Below are 25,054 nucleotides of genomic sequence, written 5' to 3' on the forward strand. Positions count from 1 at the left end.
CTAATGAAATAAAAACACTCGATATAACAGTCGCCAAATGAACGAAAATTTTTCCATCACAATGACTATTTTCCTAAAATAACATAATCAGAAAGTAAAATCGGCAGAAAATAAGGCCAGACGAACGAAAATTATTAGAAAATCTTTTCAGATATTGTTTGTGCACTAAATTTCCCCTGCGTGTATAACTGGTTGCCTACAAATATTTTTTAACACAATTTACAATAAAGTAAATTAACTTTGTAATAAACAACTACACTTAAAATAACGGAGAACTGAAGTTTTTTTCTGTTAGCAACTGAACTCAACCAGTGGTGTTTTTTATTTTGGTAAAAACTATCCGTGTACTTTCTTTGTGTGTATAATTGGTTGCATAAAAATAATATTTAACATAATTTACCATAAAATAAATTAACTTTGTAATGAACAACTACACTTAAAATAACTGGCGGAAAATGGTTAAAACTACAACTGCAAATAATCTCGATTAACACAAAAATATTTTCACCCATTTCCACCATCAGTTACCATATGCAACCACAAATGCGCGTTATGTGCATTGCTCGGTATGGAAACTCGACCCCAAATCCCACAAAAAAAAACGTCAAAATCGATTTAAATATGTCACTCGCAACATTCAGCAATCAGAACGCATTTTTCGTGTAATATCGCACCAAATCAGTTTTTCCCCGTTTTATAAACCCAACAGTTTCAATTGAACCCACCGTCACTCAACCCACGCTTTTGCAGAACCACCATGGAAAACTTAAAGTAAGAACCGTGTTATTATCCCCCGTACATGACCGCAATTTCCTCATCCAGGTTATACCTCGGCACTTACAACGTAGGAACCAACAACCCCGACGCACGCCTCAACACCCTCTTGGGCCTCCCCGACGACCCCAAGAACGAGAAATTCCAGCTCCCTGACTTGTACATCTTGAGCTTTCAAGAGGTGAAAGCGCAGCCCCAGAACATGCTCCTGGACGCCCTGTTCGACGATCCCTGGACCTACGCGATTAAGGACCTCCTCGAGAGGTACAACTACGTGAAAATCAAGTCAGTGCGGCTGCAAGGTTTGTTGCTCAACATCTACTGTCTAAGAAAACACCTACTCAACATACGGGAGATTGAATCCGAGTATACGAGAACGGGCCTATCTGGAATGTGGGTCTGTGGTTGCGCGTTTGGTTGGGACTGCGTTGTTATTGAATGTTTTTACAGGGGAACAAAGGTGCTGTTAGTATTAGGCTTAGCATTTATGGGTGTTCGCTGTGTTTTGTGAACTCGCACCTCAGCGCCCATGACAACCAGCTCAAGGACCGCGTGGAGGACTACAACAGTATTATCAAGGATCAAGAATTTCACGTCGCCGAAACCACGGAGATATTTTTCCATGATTACGTTTTCTGGATGGGGGATCTCAATTTTAGGTTGCATGAGGACTATGACGCCACGCCGGAGGAGATCGAGAGGCTGGTTTATAAGAAGGAGTGCCCGAAGTTGTTTTTGTTCGACCAGCTGAGATACGTGATGAACAGGGGGGAGGCTTTTAGTGAACTGGTGGAGGCAGATCCGGAGTTTCCTCCCACTTTTAAGTTTGAAGTTGGGACTGATAGATATGACCACAAGTATGTATATTGGTGCTTTTTATTAAAAAAAAAAATGATTTTATAGTATGTGAAGAATGAATGATGGCCACTTACATAGGTGGTAAAGAATTTGATGACATCAGATATGACATTTATTAACCTACTAACACTTAAAAAGTTTGTGGAACATTGCCAATTTTTATAAAACAAAAACAATGTGTGTTTATTTATACAAACTCGTATTTTTTTAAACTTTGAAGAAGGCTATTAAATATAGATTTATACCCAGTTGTAACAAAAATAGCAGAAATCTTGTTTTGTCTATTCTTTAATTGTTATTACATTGACGTAATTAGGTGAGACCTTGGCTAATGTTGTTATGAAAATATGTAAAGTGAGCGTCTTCAATAATTTGTTATACGTTTATTATATTAAAAAACGTATGTTTAATCAAAATTAATTCACTTGCACAAAATCAATAAATTTTCTGAGTAATTTATCATATTAATGGATTTGTATTAATACGGTTTATCTTTTATCAGAAAAGACGTATTTAAAATTTCTCAGTTGCTAAACTGTGTTACAAGGTTATGTATAACACGAAATTTAATCATTTAAAGCTTTGACACGATTTAATCTGTCTACAGGTATATAAATCGGCGAAAAAATAAGTTTCACAATAATTTCCTTTGATACCATATTTGTGGAATTTATTCAATTTTTTTTTTTGATATTAAATAAAAATATATATAAAATTAAAAAAACTGGGTTGAAATAAGACAAAAACTGATCTATCCTGATCATTGCCATCAACGATTTGATGACGTCACCTCAACATTTTGCGTACTAAATACTCTCTAAATTTTATAGAGAAATATGTTCCTCTACTTGATTATGAATCCGCCTTGACGTTTAATAAAAATACAAAAATACTTTACAAAAATCTGCAATATTTGCCAGGTGTCTATATCTCGTGCACGTGGGAGGCAAGTATGTCGTGGACGGAAAAACATAGGGGCGGGTGGGCGGGCCGACTACTTGGTAAGGGAAGACTGATTTTGGCAAATGACATATCCCCTAAGAAAATACGGGTGGGTGGGCGGGGCTAGTACTTGCTAACATAAGTCTTATTTTGGCAAATGACATATGGGTGGGTGGGCGGGGCTAGTACTTGCTAACATAAGTCGTCTTTTGGCAAATGACATCCTCTGAGAACGATCGAAATTTGCAATTTAACAGCTTTAAATTTCACAAGTTTTTACAAGAATAATAGGGGCCACATCAGTTTTATCTTAACAAATACTAGCCCCGCCCACCCGCCCGTATTTTCCTAGAGGCTTTGTCATTTGCCAAAGTCAGTCTTATCTTACCAAGTACTAGGCCCGCCCACCCGCCCCCTATTTTCTCAGAGGAAATGTCATTTGCCAAAATAAGACTTATGTGAGCAAGTACTAGCTCCCCCACCCGCCCTTTATTTTCTCAGAGGGTAGTACTTGCTAAGATAAGTATTATTTTGGTAAATGATATATCCTCTAAGAAAATACGGGTGGGTGGGCGGGGCTAGTACTTGCTCAGATAAGACTGATTTGGCCTCTATTAAACTTGTAAAAACTTGTTAAATTTAAAAGTTGTTAAATTGCAAATTTCCATAGTAAGAACTTAAATTCCTAAATCTGATTGGATGTTTATTTTTTAACAATTCAGTCATTAATTTTTTTAGTCACCCTGTTTAAGTAAATCTAAAAAATATGAATGCCGGTTTTGCGTGCCAGAGTTCGAATCCCATTCAAGTCGCTTTTTTTTTTCTAATTTGTTTGAGTGTTTAACTTCAGGTGCGAGGAAAGTTCTCTTTTTAGATTTTATTAGTCTTTCGACCAATTTTTTGCATAAAAACGTGAACGTGAACGTTGAAATTGAAAATAAAAAGTCTTTCGATAATTTTCGAAAATCGTCGGAAAAAAGTCAAAAATCTCAAAGGAGAAAATTATCTAAAAATTCACAAAAAATTCTGCGATCTACATAATTCGAAAAACATCAAACCAAAATTTTTAAAATTTTCTGTTTCAAAATTGAATTTTTAATATACATGTTTTAAATATTCACCACACTTTAAAAATTACAAATTATTCGCTTAAAGTAGAAAATAAGTCGTAATAAAAAAAAATCTTTCGATAATTTTCGAAAGGGAAAAGTCAAAAATTTCGTACTCGTACTCGTTTAGAAAATTTGAATTCTAACGGTCTAAAAATACAACAATATTTCGAGGATAATAAATCTTGAGATAATTCCAAAAACAGCCACTGGAGCCACACCAAGATTTTCGAAATTTTCGATTTTAAATTCAAATTTTGACTAAACCCCAAAAATTGCCACATTTCTTTTTGACGACCAATAATTCTGAGCTATAAATTTCAACGAGCTAATTGGAATAAACTAAGATTTTAGAAGTTTTCGGTTTGAAAATCGAATTTTGATTGGATCTCCCAAAATTGTTACATTTCATTTTGACGATCTGGAAAAATGGTTGGAATTTACGGACAAATTAAGCCGAAAATGACTTCTGCAAGTCAAAATCGAGAAAAAAACTAGGGAATTTTCGAAAATGTTCCGAAAAAATCAAAATTTGGTAAGAGTTTCGAAAATTTGAACTTTTGTAAAAATGACCTTAAAATACACCAATAATTCTGAGCTGTAAATCCCGACGAGCTAATTCGAAAGATAGCTTGTAGACAAAGATTTTCGAAGTTTTCGGTTTCAAAATAAAGTTTTTTAAATATCCCAAAAATTGACGCATTGTATTTTGGCGATTCTGAAAAAATGGTTGAAATTTTCGATAAAACTAACTTCTGCAATTCGAAATCAACACAAAAATCTCTGTATAATTTTTGAAAGTGCTCGAAAAAAGTGCTCAAATTTCTGGAGTATGAATCTTGACGAGCTAGTTCGAAAAACAGCCAGATCAAGATTTTCGAAATTTTCGGTTCCAAAATCAAATTTTTTAAATATCCCAAAAATCGTCACATTTCGTCGTCAAAAATAACTTCTGCAAGTCGAAGTCAATACAAAAATTTCTGGATAATTTTCGAAAATGTTTGGAAAAATGTAAAACATTTGATAAGAGTTTTGAAAATTTGGACTTTTGTGAAAATGGCCAAAAAATATACCATTATTTCTGGGATACAAATCTCGATGAGCTATTTCGAAAAAAAAGCCTGTTGATGAAGCCAGACCAAAATTTTTGAAGTTTTAGATGTCAAAATCAAATTTTTATTAAATCGCAAAAACTTCTACATTTCATTTTGACGATTCTGGAAAAATTGTTGGAATTTTCGAAGAAATTAAGCCGAAAATGAATTCTGCAAGTCAAAATCAACAAAAAAATCTCTTGGGAATTTTTGAAAATGCCCGAGAAAAATCAGAAATTTCGTAAGAGTTTTCAAAAATTTGAACTTTTGTGAAAATGGCCTAAAAATACACCAATAATCCTGAGCTGTGAATGTATATGAGCTAATTCGAAAAAACAGCTTGTTGATGGAGCTAAACAAAGATTTTCGAAGTTTTCGGTTTCAAAATTAAATTTTTTAAATATCTTAAAGATTGACACATTGTATGTTGGCGATTCTGAAAAAATGGTTGAATTTTTCAAAGGAAATAAGACTAAAATAACTTCTACAAGCCGAAATCCACACAAAAATCTTTGTATAATTTGTGAAAGTGCTCGGAAAAAGATTAAAATTTCATAAGGGTTTTGAAAATTTGAATTTTTTGGAAAATGGCCTAAAAATACAACAATAATCCTAGGATATGAATCTTGACGAACTAGTTCGAAAAACAGCTTCTTGGTGGAGCCAAATCAAGATTTTCGAAATTTTCGGTTCCAAAATCAATTTTTTTTTAATTTCCCAAAAAGAAAAATGTTTGGAATTTTCGAAGAAATAAGACAAAAAAACTTCTATAAGTCGAAGTCAATACAAAAATTTCTGGATAATTTACTACGAAAATGTTCGGAAAATTATAAAAAAATTTATAAGGATTTTGGAAATTTGAACTTCTGTACGAATTGCCAAAAAAAATATCAATAATTCTGGGATGCAAATCTCGACGAGCTATTCCGAAAAACAGCCTGTTGATGGAGCCATACAAAATTTTCGAAGTTTTTGATTTCAAAATCAAATTTTGATTAAATCCCCAAAAATTCCTACATTTTATTTTGACGAGTCTGAAAAAATGGTTGGAATTTTCGAACCAATTAAGCTGAAAATGACTTCTGCCAGTCAAAATCAGCAAAAAAATCTCTTGGGAATTTTCGAAAATGTCCGAAAAAAATCAGAAATTTCATGAGTTTTGAAAATTTGAACTTTTGTGAGCTATTAATTTCAACGAGCTAATTCCAAAAACAGCTTGTTGATGGAGCTACAGCAACATTTTCGTGTTTTCGATTTGAAAATAAAATTGGTTGGAAAAAGTAAAAAAATCCTAAGGGTTTTGAAAATTCGACCAAAATTTTCCAAACGTTTGATTTCCAAATTAAATTTTGACTAAATCCCAAAAATTGCCACATTTCATTTTGACGACTCTGGAAAAATGGTTGAAATTTTCCGAAAATGACTTCTGCAGGTTGAAATCAAGAAAAAAATTTCTATGCAATTTTCGAAAATGTTTCGAAAGAGTTTTGAAAATTTGTACTTTTGTGAAAATCGTCTAAAATACACGAATAATTCTGAGCTATAAATTTCAACGAGCAGTTTTTCGAATTAGCTGGAGCTAGACCAAGATTTTGAAAGTTTTTGGTCTGAAAATCAATTTTTTTAATAAAAATCCCAAAATTTTCCAAATTGGCGATTCTGGAAAAATGTTTGGTTGGAATTTTCGAAGAAATTTAGCCAAAAATAACCTCAGCAGGGCGAAATCAACAAAAAAATCTCCATGTAATTTTCGAAAGTGCTTGGAAAAAGTCAAAAAATCATAAGGGTTTTGAAAATCTGAGAGTTTGTGAAAATGACCAAAAAATATAACAATAAAACTGCGATATAAATCTAGACGAACTATTCCGAAAAACTTGAGGTTTTAGATTTCAAAACATAATTTTGATCAAATCCCAAAAATTGCTACATTTCATTTTGACGAATCTGGAAAGGTTGGATTTTCCGAAGAAATTAAGCCGAAAATAGCTTCTGTAAGTCAAAATCAACAAAAAAAATCTCGGGAATTTTTCAAAATGCTCGGAAAAAGATAAAAAATTTTATGAAGGTTTTGAAAATTTGAAATTTTGGGAAAACTTGCCTAAAAATACACCAATAATAATTATAAATCTCGACGAGCTAATTCGAAAAACAGCTTGTTGATGGAGCCAGGACAAAGTTTTTAAATTTTCGGTTCCAAAATGAAATTTTTTAAATATCCCAAAAATTGCCAAATTGCATTTTGGCGGTTTTAGAATTCCACAAAAAATCTGATGGTCCCAGACCAAGATTTTCGAAAATTGCGGTGTCTAACTCAAATTTTCAAAATGCATATCCCAAAAATTACAATATTTCATCTTGGCGATTTTGGAAATTTCGAAATGGGACGGGGCTGTTGAATAATGGTGTAACCGTCAGAGGAAACGCCCTGTATATTTGAAAATAATTGTAAATTAAAGCCCTATGTACAGGATTTTTCATCTTAACTGCTCTGCCAAAATTACTTTATAATAAAATTTATTTAAGTTATTTTTGTTTAAACGTCAAGCAATCACATCTTACATATTTTCAAATACTAATAATTCTTGAACACTATTGAAATTACTGGTAAAATGGTGCTTCAGTTATTTTAAATGGACCCGTATCGTGGTAGATCGTAAATTTTCATTACTCACTTCGTTTAATTGTGGGCTTATTTGAGCTCAATTTCCCAAATAGCTTATGTGTCAACCGATATGAAAGTCATTCCACTTTTTTCGATTTTTTTTAACAAAATTGGGTTTTAGCATACGGAATGTTTGTTAAAAAATATACTGTCGTTTTTAAATACATAATCAGGTTTTTTTTTTTTAATAAAACACTTTTTTATTGTTTTTCTCTCTGTATATAGAGAAAAATTAAAATATACATTTATAGTTCATCTTTTTTTTTTTACTGACAATTGACCTTTGCATTGCCGTCTGTGACGTTAATGCAACAGTCCGAGGTAGTAATATTATAATAAAGCTCAAACCCATTTCTATAAAAGGTGGTGAATAAACGTTCTGAACCTGACGTCAAAACGGTAAAGCGTCATTTATTTTACGAGTGCGGATATTACACAAAGTAAACGACTAGTAGCCACTCCCGCAGGTCCGGATTAAAAAATTAATCATTGGCTCCGAATATATCGTACAGACTTGTTGCATAACGTTTAGTTTATTGACATGTATGTGCGTCAACGCTTAATTATTAAGTTATTGCTAAATTGACTAGTAAATGTTACATTTAAAATTATAATTGCATTAAAAGTTTCCAGGACACCGTAAATTTGTTGTATTTATTTTTACTTTTTTTATGATATTTGAAAAAACGTAAGGTTGCATAAATAAATGTGTACATATTTACAACGGAATCATAAAAACATAATAAACTTTGATTACACGAGTTACATTGTGTAGTGCACTTCGTATTATACCCATTTTTTTTTTTAATTATTATAATTTTTTTTTTTTTTACTTGTGTAATCTCATAATTATCCACGTGCCCCACGTTCCTCATTTAATCCGGTTAATTGTTCGACGAGCGTGTGTATGATAAAAAATTAATCAGATTTCAATCTCGGACGATTTAAATTTAACGAACGGGAACTTGAAGATCGTAATCTGGCACAGCGAAAACACGTAAATCTCGGAATGCATGCGCCAATAATACTTGCAATGATGTTAGTCACTACTTAAAATAAGTAAAAACCGTAACATGACTGGAATGGTTGCATTACGTGCAATCATTTTTGCATTAGAGTAATTCGTTTCGAATTTTGTAGGGTTGTCGCTGTGGGATTAGGCAATTAACTGAACGAGTTTGTAGGTCGTGATCTGATAACGTGTTAAATTAACCAGGGTTCTGCATGAGGTCACGGTTTTTCTAGCATGTGGACGCGCCCTTGAATGTAATAACAATAATAATAATTATTGTAGTGGTTTTATGCAACACGAAATTATAATCTACTACAAACGACTGTTGATAGAATTGTTATTTTTTCTGCGCATATTGAGAAAATTTTGATTTTTTTGCATTTTGGATTGAGAAAATTGACCATTTTTCTATCTGTTGAAGAATGAGCACTTTTCTCACAGATTTTGTCCAATCAGAACGCGACATTTCCTTTTCTCCACAATTCCCCACTATCGCCCCTAATAAAAATTGAACTCGTCCATGTGTTACCTATCAATTGTTTACACGTCATTCATTTTAGCAAATCACACCCTCTAAGAAAATGGGGCGGGGTTAGTGCTTGGCAAGATAAGATTGAACAATATTAATGATTTTTCAGTTTTTATATTTTGCAATTTTTTATTTTCGTTATTTTTTCACTTATTCGATTTCCCAGTGTTTCGATTTTCTGGAGTTTCCAATTTTTAGTCCTTTTTTGGATTTTTTAATTTTTCGTTCTTTCAATTGTTCGATTTGCAATTTTCTACTTTTTAATTTTTTTTGTTATTACTTGCTAAGATAAGACTGATTTTAGCGAATCACATGCCCTCTAAAAAGATAGAGGGTGGGTGGGCGGGCCTAGTACATGCTAAGATAAAACTAATTTTGCCAAATCACATACTCTCTAAGACAATAGAGGGTGAGGGGGCGGGGCTAGTACTTGGCGAGATAAGATTGAATAATATTAAGAGTAGTCACTGGAATGAAGAGGGGGTCGGTGGGCGGGGCTACTGTTTACTTGTAAAACCTAAACTCAACTCCTCCCACTTCTTGTCTCCATTTCACTGACTTTATTTTATTTACTGTAAAATGTGAATTGAATTCTATTTTAACAAGCGGTAGAATCTAAGATTTAAAACATAGTAAAAGGTGGCCCCTCCCACCCACCCTTATTCCGATTTCATCATTCATTCTTATTGGCTCTCAAGAAAAAATTTCACGAGTTTTCAATTTTAAACTATTCAGTTTTTCGATTTTTCAATTTTAAAATTAATAAAATCGAAAGAAATATTGAAAAACGAAAAATTGAAAAACTGAAAATGAAAGGAAAAACGAAAAATTCTAATTTCAAAAAATTTATTGAAGTTAAATAAATCTAGATTTTTCAAAAAATTATAAGATTTTATTTTGCGAATTTTATTTTTAACTCCAGCCGGTTTTCCAGAATCAGCATTTGAAATATCGCAATTTTTTTAAATTTCAAAAAAGTGGGATTTCACTCCGAATATTTCCCCAAACACGCTATATTTTTGGAATCAGCACGTCAAGATCTATAACATTGAATCTGAAAAAAAAAAGAAAAAAACAGATATATTTTGATTAACAATTTACCATGCTTACAATAAGTTTAAAACGTCTTTTGTAGTCATATCTTAGCAGGTACTAGCCCCGCCCACCCACCCTCTCTTTTTTTAGAGGGTGTCATTTGCCAAAATCAGTCTTATCTCGGCAGATACTAGCCCCGCCCACCCACCCTCACTTTTCTTAGAAGGTATCTCATTTGCCAAAATCAGTATTATCTTGGCAGCTACTAGCCCCGCCCACCCACCCCCACTTCTTATAGGGTATGTCATTTGCCAAAATCAGTTTTATCTTAGCAGGTACTGCATAGTTTAATTTTTTTACAATTTTTTCCAGACTCACCAGTTGATTGTTAAAAGCGCCATTTTCGAGACACCCGGTATATCCCTGAATTTTTTAAGAATTTTTAGACAACTTTTCCAAAAATGGAATCTTAAAACTATACCTCCCTTATGCAAATTTAGACCTCTTTGGACCATTTTCGAAATATAACTAAAAACATTTTCTTCTTCCGGCCAAAAAAAGCTGAGATTTTTGAAAAGATTTGAAAAATTCCAGGACATTGATGTCGACGTATTGATTCGAAAAACAAGATTTTCGAAAAATTCGATTTCAAAAGGAATTTTTTTTTTAATAACTTGAAGTTCAAAAAAGATGAAACAAATTTGATTTGAAAATACTTATTTGTTTTAATTCGAAAAAAGCTCAGAAACAACAAGATTTCGAAAAATTCGGTTTGAAAATCAATATTTTTAATCTCGGGAGCTCGAAAAACGATTAAAAAATTCATTCAATCGAAAAATTAAGAGTTTCGAAAAGTTGCCAAAAAATCCCCAAAAAACAAGATTTTCGAAATATTCGTTTTGAAAATGATTTTTTTTTTTTAAATAACACGAAAATTCGAAAAAAGCCTAAAAAGTTCGGGGGGCTATTGAAAAACTCTATTTTTTTTTTAAATTGCGAAAAAATTGTAAAATATTCGGAGATGTAGATCTCGACGAACTGATTCAAAAAACACAGTGTTAATGTGTCCAGATCAAGATTTTGGAAAACTTCGATTTGGAAATAATTTTTTTAGACCTCCACGAGGTGATCTAAAAAAAATAATTTGACACGGGTCGCACACCAAGATTTTCGAAAAATTCGGTTTGAAAATGACGGAAACTTGACAAAAGGTCAAAAAATGCATATAGGTAGTAGCTTTAAAAAAATTGAGATTTGTGAAAAAATCTGAAATATATTATTGGCTTCAAAAAAAGAAAAAAAAAACGGAATAGGAATAATCAGGAAATTTTTTAAAACCTGCCAAAAAATTCTGGCATATAGATCACGACGAGCTGATTCGAAACGCTAAAGTGTTAATAGTCCCATATCAAGATTTTCGGAAAATCCTGTTTGAAAATGAAAATTTTTTAAAAGGTGACAAGAAAACGACCAAACAATTCTGGGATATAAATCTCCACGGGCTGAAGTAAAAATAGAAATTGTTAATGGTTCAAAGTACTTCAAATTTTCAAAAATTTTAATAATTTTGAGAACTATGAGAACTTTAAGAACTTTGAGAATTTTAAGATACCTGAGCACTTCTGGAGTTTGTAGCATTTTAAGAACTTCGAGAATTTTGACGTTTCAAAATTTCAGAAATGTTAAAAATTTCAAAAACCTCAAGATCTCTGTGATTTGAGAACGCCGGGAAATTCGGGAACTTCGATAATTTCCAAAATTTCTAGAACTTTGATATTTTAAGGCTTTTAATAATAATAATTACATAAATTTCGGAAAGTCTTGGTGCTTTATTTAAAAAAAAAAAATTGAAAAATCTCGGGAATCGTCGGTGTTTTATTTTTCAAAAAATCTAAAAGAATCTCGAAAACCTCTGGTCTTTCATTTTAAAAATAATTGAAAGGATCACAAAGTTCCCTAGTGTTTTATTTTAGTTGAAAGAATATTGGAGGCTTCTGGTGCTTTATTTTTGAAAAAATTTCAGAAACTCGTTTTATTTTTGAAAAAAATCTAATAGAATCTCGGAGGCCTCTGGTTTTTCATGTTTGAAAATAATAGAAAGAATGCCGAGGTTCTCTGGTGTTTTATATTGGAAAAAATTTGAAAAAACCCGGGGTTTCTGGTGTTTTGTGTTTGGAAAAATTTAATTTGGAGAACTTCGAGAACTTTCAGAACTTTAAGAACCTTAAAAAAAGTTTAAGAACTTTAAAAACTGAGAACTTGGAAAACTTCGATGACTTGGTGAGGTTCGAGGATGTTCACAACTTTGAGAATTTTGTCAACTTTAATTATTATTTCAAAAAGTTCAAAAACTGTTACGGACTGTTTTGAAAAGTGCTAAATCTGGGAACTTCAACAACTTTGAGAATTTTAAGATATTTGAGAACTTCAAAACTTTAAAAACTGTAAAAACCGCGAAATCTTTGAATACTTCGAGAGTTTAGAGCATTTTGAGAACTTTGATCGTTTCTGGTGTTTTATTTTTGAAAAAATCTAAAAGAATCTCGGAGGCGTCTCGTTTTGCATGTTTGAAAATAATAGAAAGAATCCCGAGGTTCCTTGGTGTTTTATTTTCGAAAAAATTTGAAAAAACTCTGGGGCTTCTGATGTTTTGTTTTTGAATAAATTGAATCTCAAAAACTTTGAGAACCTTAAAAAAAATGTTAAAGAACTTTAAAGACTAGGAAAGAAGAATTTCGATAACTCCGTGGATGTAGAGGATTTTGAGAACTTTGATTATTTCAAAAAATTCAAAAACTGTAAGGACTTTGACAACTTTGAGAATCCTAAAAAATAAGATAATTTAACAAATGACGTATCCTCTAAGAAATTTAATTAAGACACTAGAGACTTCAAAGCACTTTCAAATTCTTTCCGAACAGGAATACCCAGGACCTCAAGTTTGTTTTAATTTTTTCATGTCGTCTGCCAAAATCAGTTATATCTAAGCAGATACTAGCCCCGCCCACCCACCCTTACTTTTCTTAGAAGGTGTTTCATCTGCCAAAATCAGTCTTATCTTGACAGATACTAGCCCCGCCCACCCACCCTCTCTTTTCTTAGAGGGTATGTCATTTGGCAAAATCAGTTTTATCTTAGCAAGTTCTGATGACTAACTTTTACAATTAAAAATAAAGTTTAAGAACTTTAAAATCCGTCTAAACTTGGAGAACTTCGATAACTTCGTGAGTTTAGAGGATCTTAAGAACTTTGAGAATTTTAACATCATTAAGGACTTTAAGAACTTTGAAAATTTTGAAGACTGAGAAATTTAAGAATTTCAAGGTCTTTGAGAACTTTAAGCTTTTTCAGAACTTCAAATCTTCATAAATTTTAATAATTTTGAGAACTATAAGAACTTTTAAGAACTTTGAGAATTTTAAGATAGCTGAGACCTTCAAAACTTTAAAAACTGTAACAACTTTGATAATTGTAAAACCGCGGGACCTTTGAGAACTTCGAGTTTACAGCATTTTGAGAACTTTTGAGAATGTTGACGTTTCAAAAATTTCAGAAATGTTAAAAATTTCAAAAACTACAAGATCTTTATGTGATTTGAGAACGTCGGGAATTTCGAGAACTTCGATAATTTCTAAAATTTCTAGAACTTTGATATTCTAAGGTTTTTAATAATAATAATAATTAAATATATTTCGGGAAGTCTTGGGGCTTTATTTCTAAAAAGATCTGAAAAAAGCTCGGGAATCGTCGATGTTTTATTTTTCAAAAAATCTGAAAGAATTGAAAGGACCACGGAGTTCCCGAGTGTTTTATTTTAGTCGAAAGAATCTTGAAGGCTTTTGCTGCTTTATTTTTGAAAAAATTTCGGAAACTGTCGCTTTATTTTTGAAGAAAATGTAAGTGAATCTCAGAGGCCTCTGGTTTTTCATGTTTGAAAATAATAGAAAGAATACCGAGATTCTGGTGTTTTGTTTTTGGAAAAATTTAATTTCAGGAAGTTCGAGAACTTTGAGAGCTTTCAGAACTTTGAGAACCTTAAAAAAAGTTTAAGACTTTAAAAACTGGATAACTTGATGAGGTTCGAGAATTTTGACAACTTTGATTATTTCAAAAAGTTCAAAAACTGTGTGAACTTCGAGAACTGTTAAGGACTGTCTTGAAAAGTGATAAATCTGGGAACTTCAACAACTTTGAGAATTTTAAGATATTTGAGAACTTCAGAACTTTACGAACTTTGATAACTGTAAAAACCGCGAAACCTTTGAATACTTCGAAAGTTTAGAGCATTTTGAGAATTTTGATCGTTTTAAAAATTTCAGAAATTTTAGGCACTTTGTCAAATTTGGGAATTTCAAAAACGACATTTTTATGAACTTTGAGAACGTCGAACATTTCCAAAATTTGGAGAACTTTGTAATTTTAAGATTTTTAGTAACAGTAATAATTAAATAAATTTCCTAAAGTCCTAGTGCTTTACTTTTGAACACAATTGAAAAAATCTCGGAAATCGTCGGTTATTTTTGAAAAAATCTAAAAGAATTTCGGAGGTCTCTGGTCTTTCATTTTTGAAAAGAATTAATAGAATCCCAAAGTTTCCTAGTGTTTTATTTTATTTGAAAGAATCTTGGGGGCTTCTGGTGTTTTATTTTCGAAAAAATTTGAAATAGTCTCGGAAACTGTTGTTTTATTTTTGAAAAAATCTAAAAGAATTTCGGAGGCCTCTGGTTTTGCATGTTTGAAAATAATAGAAAGAATCCCGAGGTTCCTTGGTGTTTTATTTTCGAAAAAAATTGAATTTCGAAAACTTCGAGAAGTTTGAGAATCATGAAAAAGGTATTAAAGAACTTTAAAAACTGTGAGAACTTGGAGAATTTCGATAACTCCGTGGGTGTCGAGGATTTTGAGAATTTGATTATTTCAAAAAGTTCAAAAACTGTGTGAACTTCATCAACTTTGAGAATTTTAAGATATTTGAGAACTTCAAAACTTTAAAAATTTTAAGAGCTTTGATAACTGTAAAAATCGCGAAACCTTTGCATACTTTGAGAGTTTAGAGCATTTTGAGAGCTTTGATCGTTTTAAAAGTTTCAAAAATGTTAAAAATTTCAAAAACTTTAGGCACTTTGTCAAATTTGGGAATTTCAAAAACGACGAGATCTTTATGAACTTTGTAATTTTAAGATTTTTAGTAATAATAATAATTAAATAAATTTCCCAGAGCCCTAGTGCGTACTTTTGAAGAAAATTGAAAAAATCTCGGAAATCGTCGATGTTTTATTTTTGAAAAAAATCTAAAAGAATCTCGGAGGCCTCTGGTTTTGCATGTTTGAAAATAATCGGAAGAATCCCGAGGTTCCTTGGTGTTTTATTTTCGAAAAAAAATTGAAAAAACTCCGGTGCTTCTGATGTTTTGTTTTTGGATAAATTGAATTTCGAGAACTTTGAGAACCTTAAAAAAGTTGTTAAAGAACTTTAAAAACTGTGAGAACTTGGAGAATTTCGATAACTCCGTGGGTGTCGAGGATTTTGAGAACTTTGATTATTTCAAAAAATTCAAAAACTGTGTGAACCTCAAAAACTGGAAGGACTTTGAGAACTTTGAGAATCCTAAAAAATAAGATAATTTAGCTAATGACGTATCCTCTAAGAAATTTAATTAAATTATTATTCTTTGCTGATTCGTTGTTGACCAGTTAATTTTACTTTATTTTTAATATGAAAGAACCAAAATCAGTGATATCTTAGCAGATACTAACCCCGCCCACCCACCCTCACTTTTCTTAGGTGTTTCATGTGCCAAAATCAGTCTTATCTTGACAGCTACTAGCCCCGCCCACCCACCCTCTCTTTTCTTAGATGCTATGTCATTTGCCAAAATCAGTTTTATCTTGGCAAGTTCTGATGACTACTGGTTGTTATGGTTATTGTCCTAAAAAAATAGAAGCAGGATTTCACTCAGTAATAGACTTTTTTGTAAAAACCCTCAAAAAAATAACGCCGTTTTCCCCCAGACGACGGCCAGCCTGGTGCGACCGAATCCTCTACAGGGTAAACCCCCACAACTACGAGAACGTGACGCTCAAAGTCGACCAACTTTCCTACAAGCACCACCCTTGCTATCAGCTCAGCGACCACAAACCCGTGACTGCCGAGTTCAACATTAAGGTGCGTATCCGCCCAGTCACTAATACCAAACGGCAACATAGTCATTCTAACCACTGCCGCCATCTCGCTTCCGCTAAACTGGGTAGGGTAACCGAGCTTTGCGCAACCCATTCCCAAGTAGCCAGATGAACTTAAAGTGGCCATGTTGTTATTTATCAGATCCCAGCTAAACATTTGAGGCTTTCAACCGGTATGTCCGTTGACCAGGTTGATCAGGTCTTTTCAGATTATTCTGAACGGATCGTTGAGTTCGATAAGATCGTGAGCTGGTCGCAGGACGAAGAGAACACGGCCAAGTACAGAATCACGCAGGGGATTCCCGCCACCAAGGACGACTGGATCGGGCTGTTCAAAGTAAGCGGTTCGTCGGGTGTGTCTTGAAGTACTAAGAGTCGGTTTTCAGGAAAACTTCAGCAGCTTGGACGACTACATCACGTACGAGTACGTGAGCAAGTGCTCGACGCCTACTCCGGAGGGGAAAAGCCCTATGAAGGGGGCGTCCTCGAAGAACGAGCAGAAATACGAAATTACGTTTTCGGAATTGCCCAATCGCTGCAAGGGGAATTATTGTCTGGTGTATTTCAGCCAATCAGAAGACAAGGTCATCAGTGTGCTGGGGATTAGTAATGCGTTCCCAGTGATTAAGGAGGACAGTGACTAGATAGAAGAATTCCGCCCTTTTACTTGTTATTTTGTTGTATGTTGAGTTTTATTTTTTTAATGCTTTGGATTTTTTATTAAGTGATTGTGCCTTGCATAACCCTGTAGGATTTTCTAGTGGATATTACTTTGATAGTAGGGGCAGTATCCGTTTTTTTCCTTCCATGTTTAAAATAGCGTCCACTGTTGTGGTAACAGTGTCATTTGTGGAAACTAGTCAGTTTTATTCTCACTTCATTCACTAAAACCAGTATTTACAGTGTCTTGTCCTTTATGATACGTATTTTCGATTTTATTTTTGTTAAATTCGGACCATTCTGGCCACTTTCTAGTTTGTGTTCACGCCTACCTCTAAATCTACTTTCGACAATTGAGAGAATTACGAGAAATGTGATTATATTTACACTTGTTGAATATTCTACATGTATGTTCTAGATTAGATTACAATGTAGCCTTTAGTTGTAGTCATATTTAATAGGTTAACACCAATAGAACAACTAGATGACGAAGGTTGCGCGGTTTTCGGGAAGTAGTTGTCCTAAATTAACGTCACTACTCACTACATTCGAGCTAACGTGTATCCAGCGCCAACTACTTATTCATATTCGGACTTTCTCACTTTCTTGGTACAAACGAACTTGTTTAGTCGTCACACGTGTAGCTCTCTCTTTAGGCAGTACAAAGGCGAGGTTGCACCACGACGTTTTAATGGCGCCATTTCGAAATCGCGGCGTCGTGGTGATGGTCAGACGTGTCAGCAATTTTTATTTAATTTTACATGATTTCCTGTGATAATTTTGTATACACGGACCATTTGTTGACACACCTGCACACAAAAAGTAAAGTCTGAATTCAAATGCTTGTGTATGTTTATAGGTAAATGTTATGCAGATTGTTGTTTACTTCAGATGTTTACAATTAAGGCTTTTAAGGGAAAAATAAACTATATTCTCCTAGTGGCGTTTTTTTTTTTGGAACGTACTGATCGCACGTGTGTGATTTTCGATCGATTTGGTGACCTTGGAAGTAATCTGTGTCTGAAGCATTAAAGGGTAAAGTTAGGAAAATATGTATCCCAATTTTTAGTCCCTGGTTTTGTTTATTTTTCAGATAATTTAAATAAAATACGTAATTACTGTGTAATTTTTTTATTTAAAATATTTATGTTAAAATGATTTATCATCGCATGTTTGATATTGCGGTTGCTTAAACATTCCACAAATAATAATAGGTATTATCACGTCACTGATTTATTTATCGTGTACTGACACCGTTATGTTTAAATAATATATCGATGTAGTGTTTTTGGCAAGCGAAATTTAAATGCTGGTCGCCTTTTTTTTGCTTGTGAATGAAGGCAACCAAACATTCTTTTCTTTAGTGGGGGTTTAATTTATGACATTATAAAATAGCCTTCATAAAAGATAAAAAGAAAGTAAAAAAAAAATTCTAACCTTTAGACTTCTGCTAGAACACATAAATTTTTTGTGTACACAAAGCGTCGCCTGAAAACTTGTTTGATCTATAGACCAGAGGGCGCTCAGGCCAATGTCGACTCTAAGCGTTCAGAAGCGGTTTGGTTCGTTTGGACTGCGGGAAATAGTTGTTTGGTCGGATTTTATAACGAATAAGTGAACATTCTTGGTACATATTTAGATGGTTTTATTTACAAATATAATATCACATGTCACATGTTTCACTCGATTTTGAAATGCAACTATTTTTTTGTTCAAGTAAGAAGAAGAAATGTACTTATTTTTATGTTTTCGAAATATTGTGTTCTACTTTGTATGAAATTTTAAATATATTTAGTGACAATTGTGGTTATTTTCGATACATTTTATGAAAAAAAAAAAATGAAAAATTAAAATAATCGAAAACCTGAAAAATCGAGAAATCTAACAATCGAAAAACCAGGGGGTCGATTCTCGAACTCGTTCGAATAAGTTCCGCATACGCAAGTGACCAACTTTCGAGCGGTTTTGAAGATTCGGTATTCTCGAACCGCGCGCACACGTTGGTATACGCAAATGTTCGAGCGTATACGAACGTCAAGTTACGAGTGGGTAGATGCGATCGCATTTTGGTTTGCGAGTGGTGAAAGCTAACCTAAAACTCAGTTTGGTTTTGGTCGTTCTGTGTTAACGTCAATATAATATCTTTAATCTGCTGTATCTGTTAATATGCATTAACAGAAAGGGTTACCGTTCAATAAATACACAAATTGTATGTATCAAATTGATTGTGTAAATTTTATAATTTCATTTGTAATTTTCAGATTTGTGATGCAAATTTAAAAATTTTAAATTTTTACAGCAGATTTCTGTATAGTACATACAATAGCTAGACATGAACAAACAGCGCACTATTGCCATATTCTGGGTAATTTCTAATAATACATTAACACGTTATTATTATGGTTGTAACAATAATTTTTAGGTGAGTCTAGCTACCCTCTGCGAACATTTCAAACATACGTTCAGCTGTTTCAAAAATAAAAACTAAAATGAATTCTGGAACATCACTTACTGTACAAAAAGAATGTAATGGTATGCATACGTGTACCTGAATGAACATTGTGTAACCAAACTCTAAGAATTTTCTATAAACTTGGGTGGTACACGCAGTAATAAAAGTATTAATATACAAGTACCTGCTATCTTCGGTGGTCCCACTCACAACTAAAACAGTTAGTTTGTATCTACATCATTTTAAAAAAACCACGAGTATGTGTATTTAATACGTAGGGTTGCAAAAAATTGTAAAATCAACTTTTTTTTTTATTTCGATTTTTTTTGTCTTTTTTTAGTTTTTCAATTATTAGGAATTAAAACCCTAATAAAAGTAGCAAGAAAAAATCACGAGTTATTACGAGTATTTTAAAACATTCACAAGTAGGTATGCGAGTAATTATTAATGTCATGTTTGGGTCGTATTAATTAGTTTTGAACAATAAAGAGAATTTATTGTTATTTACATTGCAAAGAATTAATTCATAGTGCTATTTTATTATGTTTATCTGTAAAATACAAATTAAAAGAATTATCGTTTCATTTTGTTGGAAATATTGTATTCTAGTTAGTGTTCAACTTATTTTGATTTAAATTTGCATTAAAAGGGGCGTAATATACATGACATATTGGCAAACTGTCAAGAAAACTTAAAAAAAAAAACAATATTACTTTAAGGCAATAATTTAAATCAAGCCGACCCTGCTAATACGTGTTTTGCTGCTTAATAAATTTGGACGCAACAGATTAAAACAGTCCTTCTTGGATTCAAACCGACACAGCGTGAGTTCTGCCAACCATTGCATTTAAATTTCCTCTGTATTTTTCCGCTGTTGCCATATCGCCACTCGAACAGCGGCCTTCGTATGCGCATCGAGTTGCTATTCGCATTGAATCTCGTTCAAGAAGACGGATTTTCGTTTCGAATAGCATCTTGGCATGCGCATCTGTTCGTACTCGCATCTTTGCGAACGAGTTCGAGAATCGACCCCCAGGATATTAAGAAATCGAAACATGAAAAAAATCGTAAAATTATTAAATAGAAATATCGAAGAATTGAAAATCGAAACATCAAAAAAATTAACAAATCTAAAATGTAAAAACCGAAAAACGAAAAATGAAAGGTCGAAAAATTTAAATAGTCAGAAATCGAAACATCAAAAGATCGAGAAATCGAAAAGTCATGAAGTCGAAAAATTGAGAAACCGAAATAGGCCAAAATCGAAAAAACGAAAACCTAAAAGTTGAAAAATTGGAAAATCGAAAAATCTAAAAGCGGAAAAATAAAAAAACATAATTTGAAAAACACAAAATCTAAAACTTGGAAGTCGAAGAATCTAAAGATTAAGAAACCGAGATATTTTAAAAATTCGAAAACATCAAAAATTGAAATATCGAAGAACTGAAATTAAAAATCGAAAAATCCAAAATTTTAACAATTGAAAAATCTGAAATTTAAAAACCGAAAAAGTAAAAAAATCGACACATTGAAAAATGCAGAAGTCAAAAATCGAAAAGTCTAAGAATCGAAAGGTTGAAAAATACCAAAACTGAAATATCCAAAAATTAAGAATCTAAAAAATTGAAAAATTGAGAAATCGAAAAATCAAAAAAGTGAAGTCAAATATCGAAACCTTGAAAAAATCGAAAAATTAAAAAATAAAAAACCTGAAAAATCGAAAAATTGAAGATTGAAGAACTTGAAAATCGAAACACTCGGAAGTTAAGAAATCGGACAATCAAAACATCGATTAATTGAAAATACGAAATATTTAGAAATTGTAAATTCGAAGAGGAAAATAACTGAAAAAACGTAAAAGTGAAACATCGGAAAATTGGAAAATCGAAAAATTGAAAAATTGAGAAATTGTAAAATAAAAAAATTGAATAATAAATAAATCTGAAAAATTCCAAAAGTGAGAAATTAAAAAATTGAAAAACTGAGAAATCTAAAAGTCAAAAAAGTAAAGTCGAAAAATCAAAACCTTAAAAAATTGAAAAATGAAAAACTTAAAAAACCGAAAAATTGAAGAATCGAAGAACTGAAATATCGAAAAACTGAGAGTTTATAAAACTAAAATTTGAAAAATTGAAAACTGGAAATATTTAAAAATTGTAAAATTGAAACGTCGAAAAATTGAAAAATGAAATAAAACCTGAAAAATCCCTGAAATATCCAAAAACTGAGAAATCGAAAAATCAAAAAAGTGAATTCGAAAAATCCCGAAGTCAAAAATCGAAAAGTCGAAGAATCGAAATATTGAAAAAATGAAAAATTAAAAAATCAAAAACCTGAAAAATCGAAAAATTGAAGAATCGAACAACTGGAAAATCGAAACAGTCGAAAGTCAAGAAATGGGAAAATCAAAACACCGATTAATTGAAAAATCGAAAAATTGAGGATTTAGAAAAGTCAAAAATTGAAAAAATGAAAAATCGAAAAACTGAAAGTTCATAAAAGTCAAATTTGAAAAATTGAAAACTCGAAATATTTAAAAATCGCAAAATTGAAGAGGAGAAAAATTGGAAAAACGTAAAATTGAGACGTCGAAAAATCGAGAAATCGAAAAATTGAATAATAAATAAACTGAAGAATTCCAAAACTGAAACATCCAAAAACTCAGAAATTAAAAAACTGGAAAATTAAGAAATCGAAAAATCAAAAACCGGAAAATCAAAAAACCGAAAGGTATAAAATCGAAAAATCAAAAGATCGAGAAGTCGGAAAAATCGAAAAATTGAGAAACCGAAATAGGCCAAAATCGAAAAATTGAAAAGTTAAAAATTGATAAATCGAGAAATTGAACAATCGAAACATTGAAACATCCAAATTTCGATAAATCGAGAAAACAAAACATTTAAAACTTCCAAAAATTGAAATATTGAGAAATCAAAAGATTAAAAGATCGAGAAATCGAAAAGTCATTAAGTCGAAAAATTGAAAAACCGAGATAAGCCAAAATGGAAAAAACGAAAAGTTAAAAGTTGAAAAATTGGGAGATCGAAAACTCCAAGAGCGGAAAAATAAAAAAACTAAAAACGGAAATATGGAAAGACTGAGAAACTGAATAGGCCAAAATAAAAATCGAAAAGTTAGAAATCTGCTAAATCGAGAAACTGAATAATCAAAATATCGAAACATCCAAATCTCGATAAAACGAAAAATCAAAACATTGAAAAATAGAAAAAAAATAAAAAATGAAAAATGAAAACATCGAAAATTTGAAAAAACAGAAAATCTAAAATTGGGAAGTCAAAAAATCGAAAGATTAAGAAATCGAAATATTTGAAAAATTCAAAAACATGAAAAATTGAAATATCCAAGAACTGAAATGAAAAATCGAGAAATCGAAAAATCTAAAATTTTAAAAATTGAAAAATCGAAATACATAAAAAAAAATCCCAAAGCTGAAAAGGGAAAGAAAAACTGAAGAATGGAAAAACTGAAATATCCAAAAACTGAGAATCTAATAAATTGAAAAATTGAGAAATCGAAAAATCAAAGTGAAGTCGAAAAATTGAAACCTTGAAAAACGAAAAATTAAAAAATCGAAAACCTGAAAAATCTAGAAATCTAAAAATCGAAAAACCAAGATATCAAGAAATCGAAACAAAAAAAAAATCATAAAACCGAAAAATTTAAAGATAGAAATATTGAAACATCAAAAAATCGAAAAATCAAAAATCTAAAATTTAAAACCGAAAAATGAAAAATCGAGAAATCGAAACTCCAATATTTAAAAAATTGAAAAAATTGAAAATTTCGATAATTGAAAAAACGAACCATCGAAAAACTGGAAAATCGAAAAACCGAAAATCCGAAAAGTAAAGAATCGAAAAACCGAGAAATCAAAAAATCAAAAAATTTAAAAATTCGAAAAATTGAGAAACCGAAATAGGCCAAAATCGAAAAAGCTAAAAGCGAAAATATTGAAAAATCCCAAAACTGTAGTATCCAAAGACTGAGAATCTAAAAAACTGAAAAACTGAGAAGTCGAAAAATCAAAAAAGTGAAGTCGAAAAATCGAAACCTTGAAAAAATCAAACACCTGAAAAATCGAAAAATTGAAGAATTGAATTGGAAAATTGAAACAGTCGAGAGTCAAGAAATGGGAAAATCAAAAAATTAAGAATTTAGAAAAGTCAAAAATTGAAAAATCGAAATATGTATTTAAAAATTGTAAAATTGAAGAGGAGAAAAATTGAAGAAAGTAAAACTGAAACATGGAAAAATTGAGAAATCGAAAAATTGAGAAACTGAGAAATTGAAAAATCGAAAAATTGAATAATAAATAATCCGAAAAATCCCAAAACTAAAAGTGCGAAAAATTAAAAAATGAAAGAAAAACTGCAGAAAGGAAAAACTGAAATGTGTATCCAAAAATGACGAATAAAAACATTGAAAAACTGAGAAATCAAGAAGTCAAAAAAGTGAAGTCGAAACATCAAAACCTTAAAAAACTGAAAAATTGAAAAATCAAAAATTTAAAAAACTGAAAAATCCAAGAATTGAAGAAATGAAAAATCGAAAAATTGAGATTTTTTCAAACTCAAATTTGAAAAATTGAAAACTTGAAATACATATTTAAAAACCGTAAAATTGAAGAGGAGAAAAATTGGAAAAACGTAAAATTGAGAAATCGTAAAATTGAAAATCCAAAATCGTGAAATTGAGAAATTGTAACATCGAAAAATTGAGTAATAAATAAACTGAAAAATTTCAAAATTGAAATTTCGAAAAATTGAAAAATGAAAGAAAAACTGAAATATCCAAATACTGAGAAATTAAAAAACTGAAGTCTAAAACCTTAACCTTAACCTGTGAACCTTAAAAAAATAGAAAAATTGAATAACCAAAAACCTGAAAAATCGAAAAATTGAAAAACTGAAAAATCGAAACAGTGGAAAGTCATGAAATGGGAAAATCAAAACATCGTAAATCATAAAATCTAAAAATTGAGAGTTTATAATTAATCGATTAATTGAAAAATCAAAATATTTAAAAATCGTAAAATTGAAGAGGAGAAAATTGAAAGAACGTAAATCTAAAACATTGGAAAATTGAGAAATTGGAAAATTCAAAAATTGAATAATAAATAAACTGAAAAATCCAAAAACTACATTTTCAAACAATTGAGAATTCGAAAGTTGAAAAAGCAAGAAATCGAAAAGCCGAAAAATCGTTAAGATTAGGATATATCAGATCACGGAAGATGGCTTATAGATCAAATCGTTTCTGAACGCTTAGAGTCCACATTGGCCTGAGTGCGCTGTGGTCTGCAGATCAAACAAGTTCTGAGGCGATGAAAGAAAAACTTTATACATACTAATTTTTAATTAACGGTGCAATTCAAAATTACGCAGGTTTGATAAGTAGATAAAATTTAAAAAACAGTATTCAGAAAAAGTTTTGAAATCACAATATAAATTCTACGCTAAATTTTACATTTACATCACGCGGTTCGTGGTGAAGATGAATAGGAAGATATTTACATGTTTGTGGTTGCATAAAATATCCTCAAATAATAATCTTTTTACGTAAACTGAGGCACGTATAAACAGTGAGTAAATAAAAAATGCAAATACTTGAGGGGTTATGAATCCGTCTTGATTTTTTACCCTAGATGTCTACTGTTTAAAAAATTTTCAAACTCACCATCCACTTTAGAAATCATGCATTTAGGCGAAATAAAACAACCACAAC

At 31.5% G+C, this 25,054-nt stretch overlaps 1 protein-coding gene across 3 annotated transcripts; it reads left to right on the forward strand.

Moving 5' to 3' along the window:
* The first annotated feature begins 602 nt into the window (after nucleotides 1-602).
* Nucleotides 603-17,796, forward strand: LOC135139320 (phosphatidylinositol 4,5-bisphosphate 5-phosphatase A-like). 3 transcript variants are annotated; one of them, XM_064069515.1, is made up of 6 exons: nucleotides 603-771; nucleotides 823-1,171; nucleotides 1,225-1,631; nucleotides 16,027-16,180; nucleotides 16,340-16,534; nucleotides 16,584-17,796. In XM_064069515.1, exons 1-6 carry the CDS (start codon nucleotides 758-760, stop codon nucleotides 16,839-16,841), a joined length of 1,377 nt encoding a protein of 458 aa, XP_063925585.1. In that variant the 5' UTR covers nucleotides 603-757; the 3' UTR covers nucleotides 16,842-17,796. The 3 variants fall into 3 exon arrangements, with proteins under 3 accessions (XP_063925585.1, XP_063925586.1, XP_063925587.1); XM_064069516.1 differs by having other exon boundaries at nucleotides 16,388-16,534; XM_064069517.1 differs by having other exon boundaries at nucleotides 16,397-16,534.
* The last annotated feature ends 7,258 nt before the right edge of the window (nucleotides 17,797-25,054 follow it).

This window comes from Zophobas morio, unplaced genomic scaffold (assembly GCF_036711695.1).
Source record: "Zophobas morio isolate AGI-343-1 ecotype UQ-CSIRO unplaced genomic scaffold, CSIRO_AGI_Zmor_V1 ptg000031l, whole genome shotgun sequence".
Classification (NCBI taxonomy): Eukaryota; Metazoa; Arthropoda; class Insecta; order Coleoptera; family Tenebrionidae; genus Zophobas; species Zophobas morio.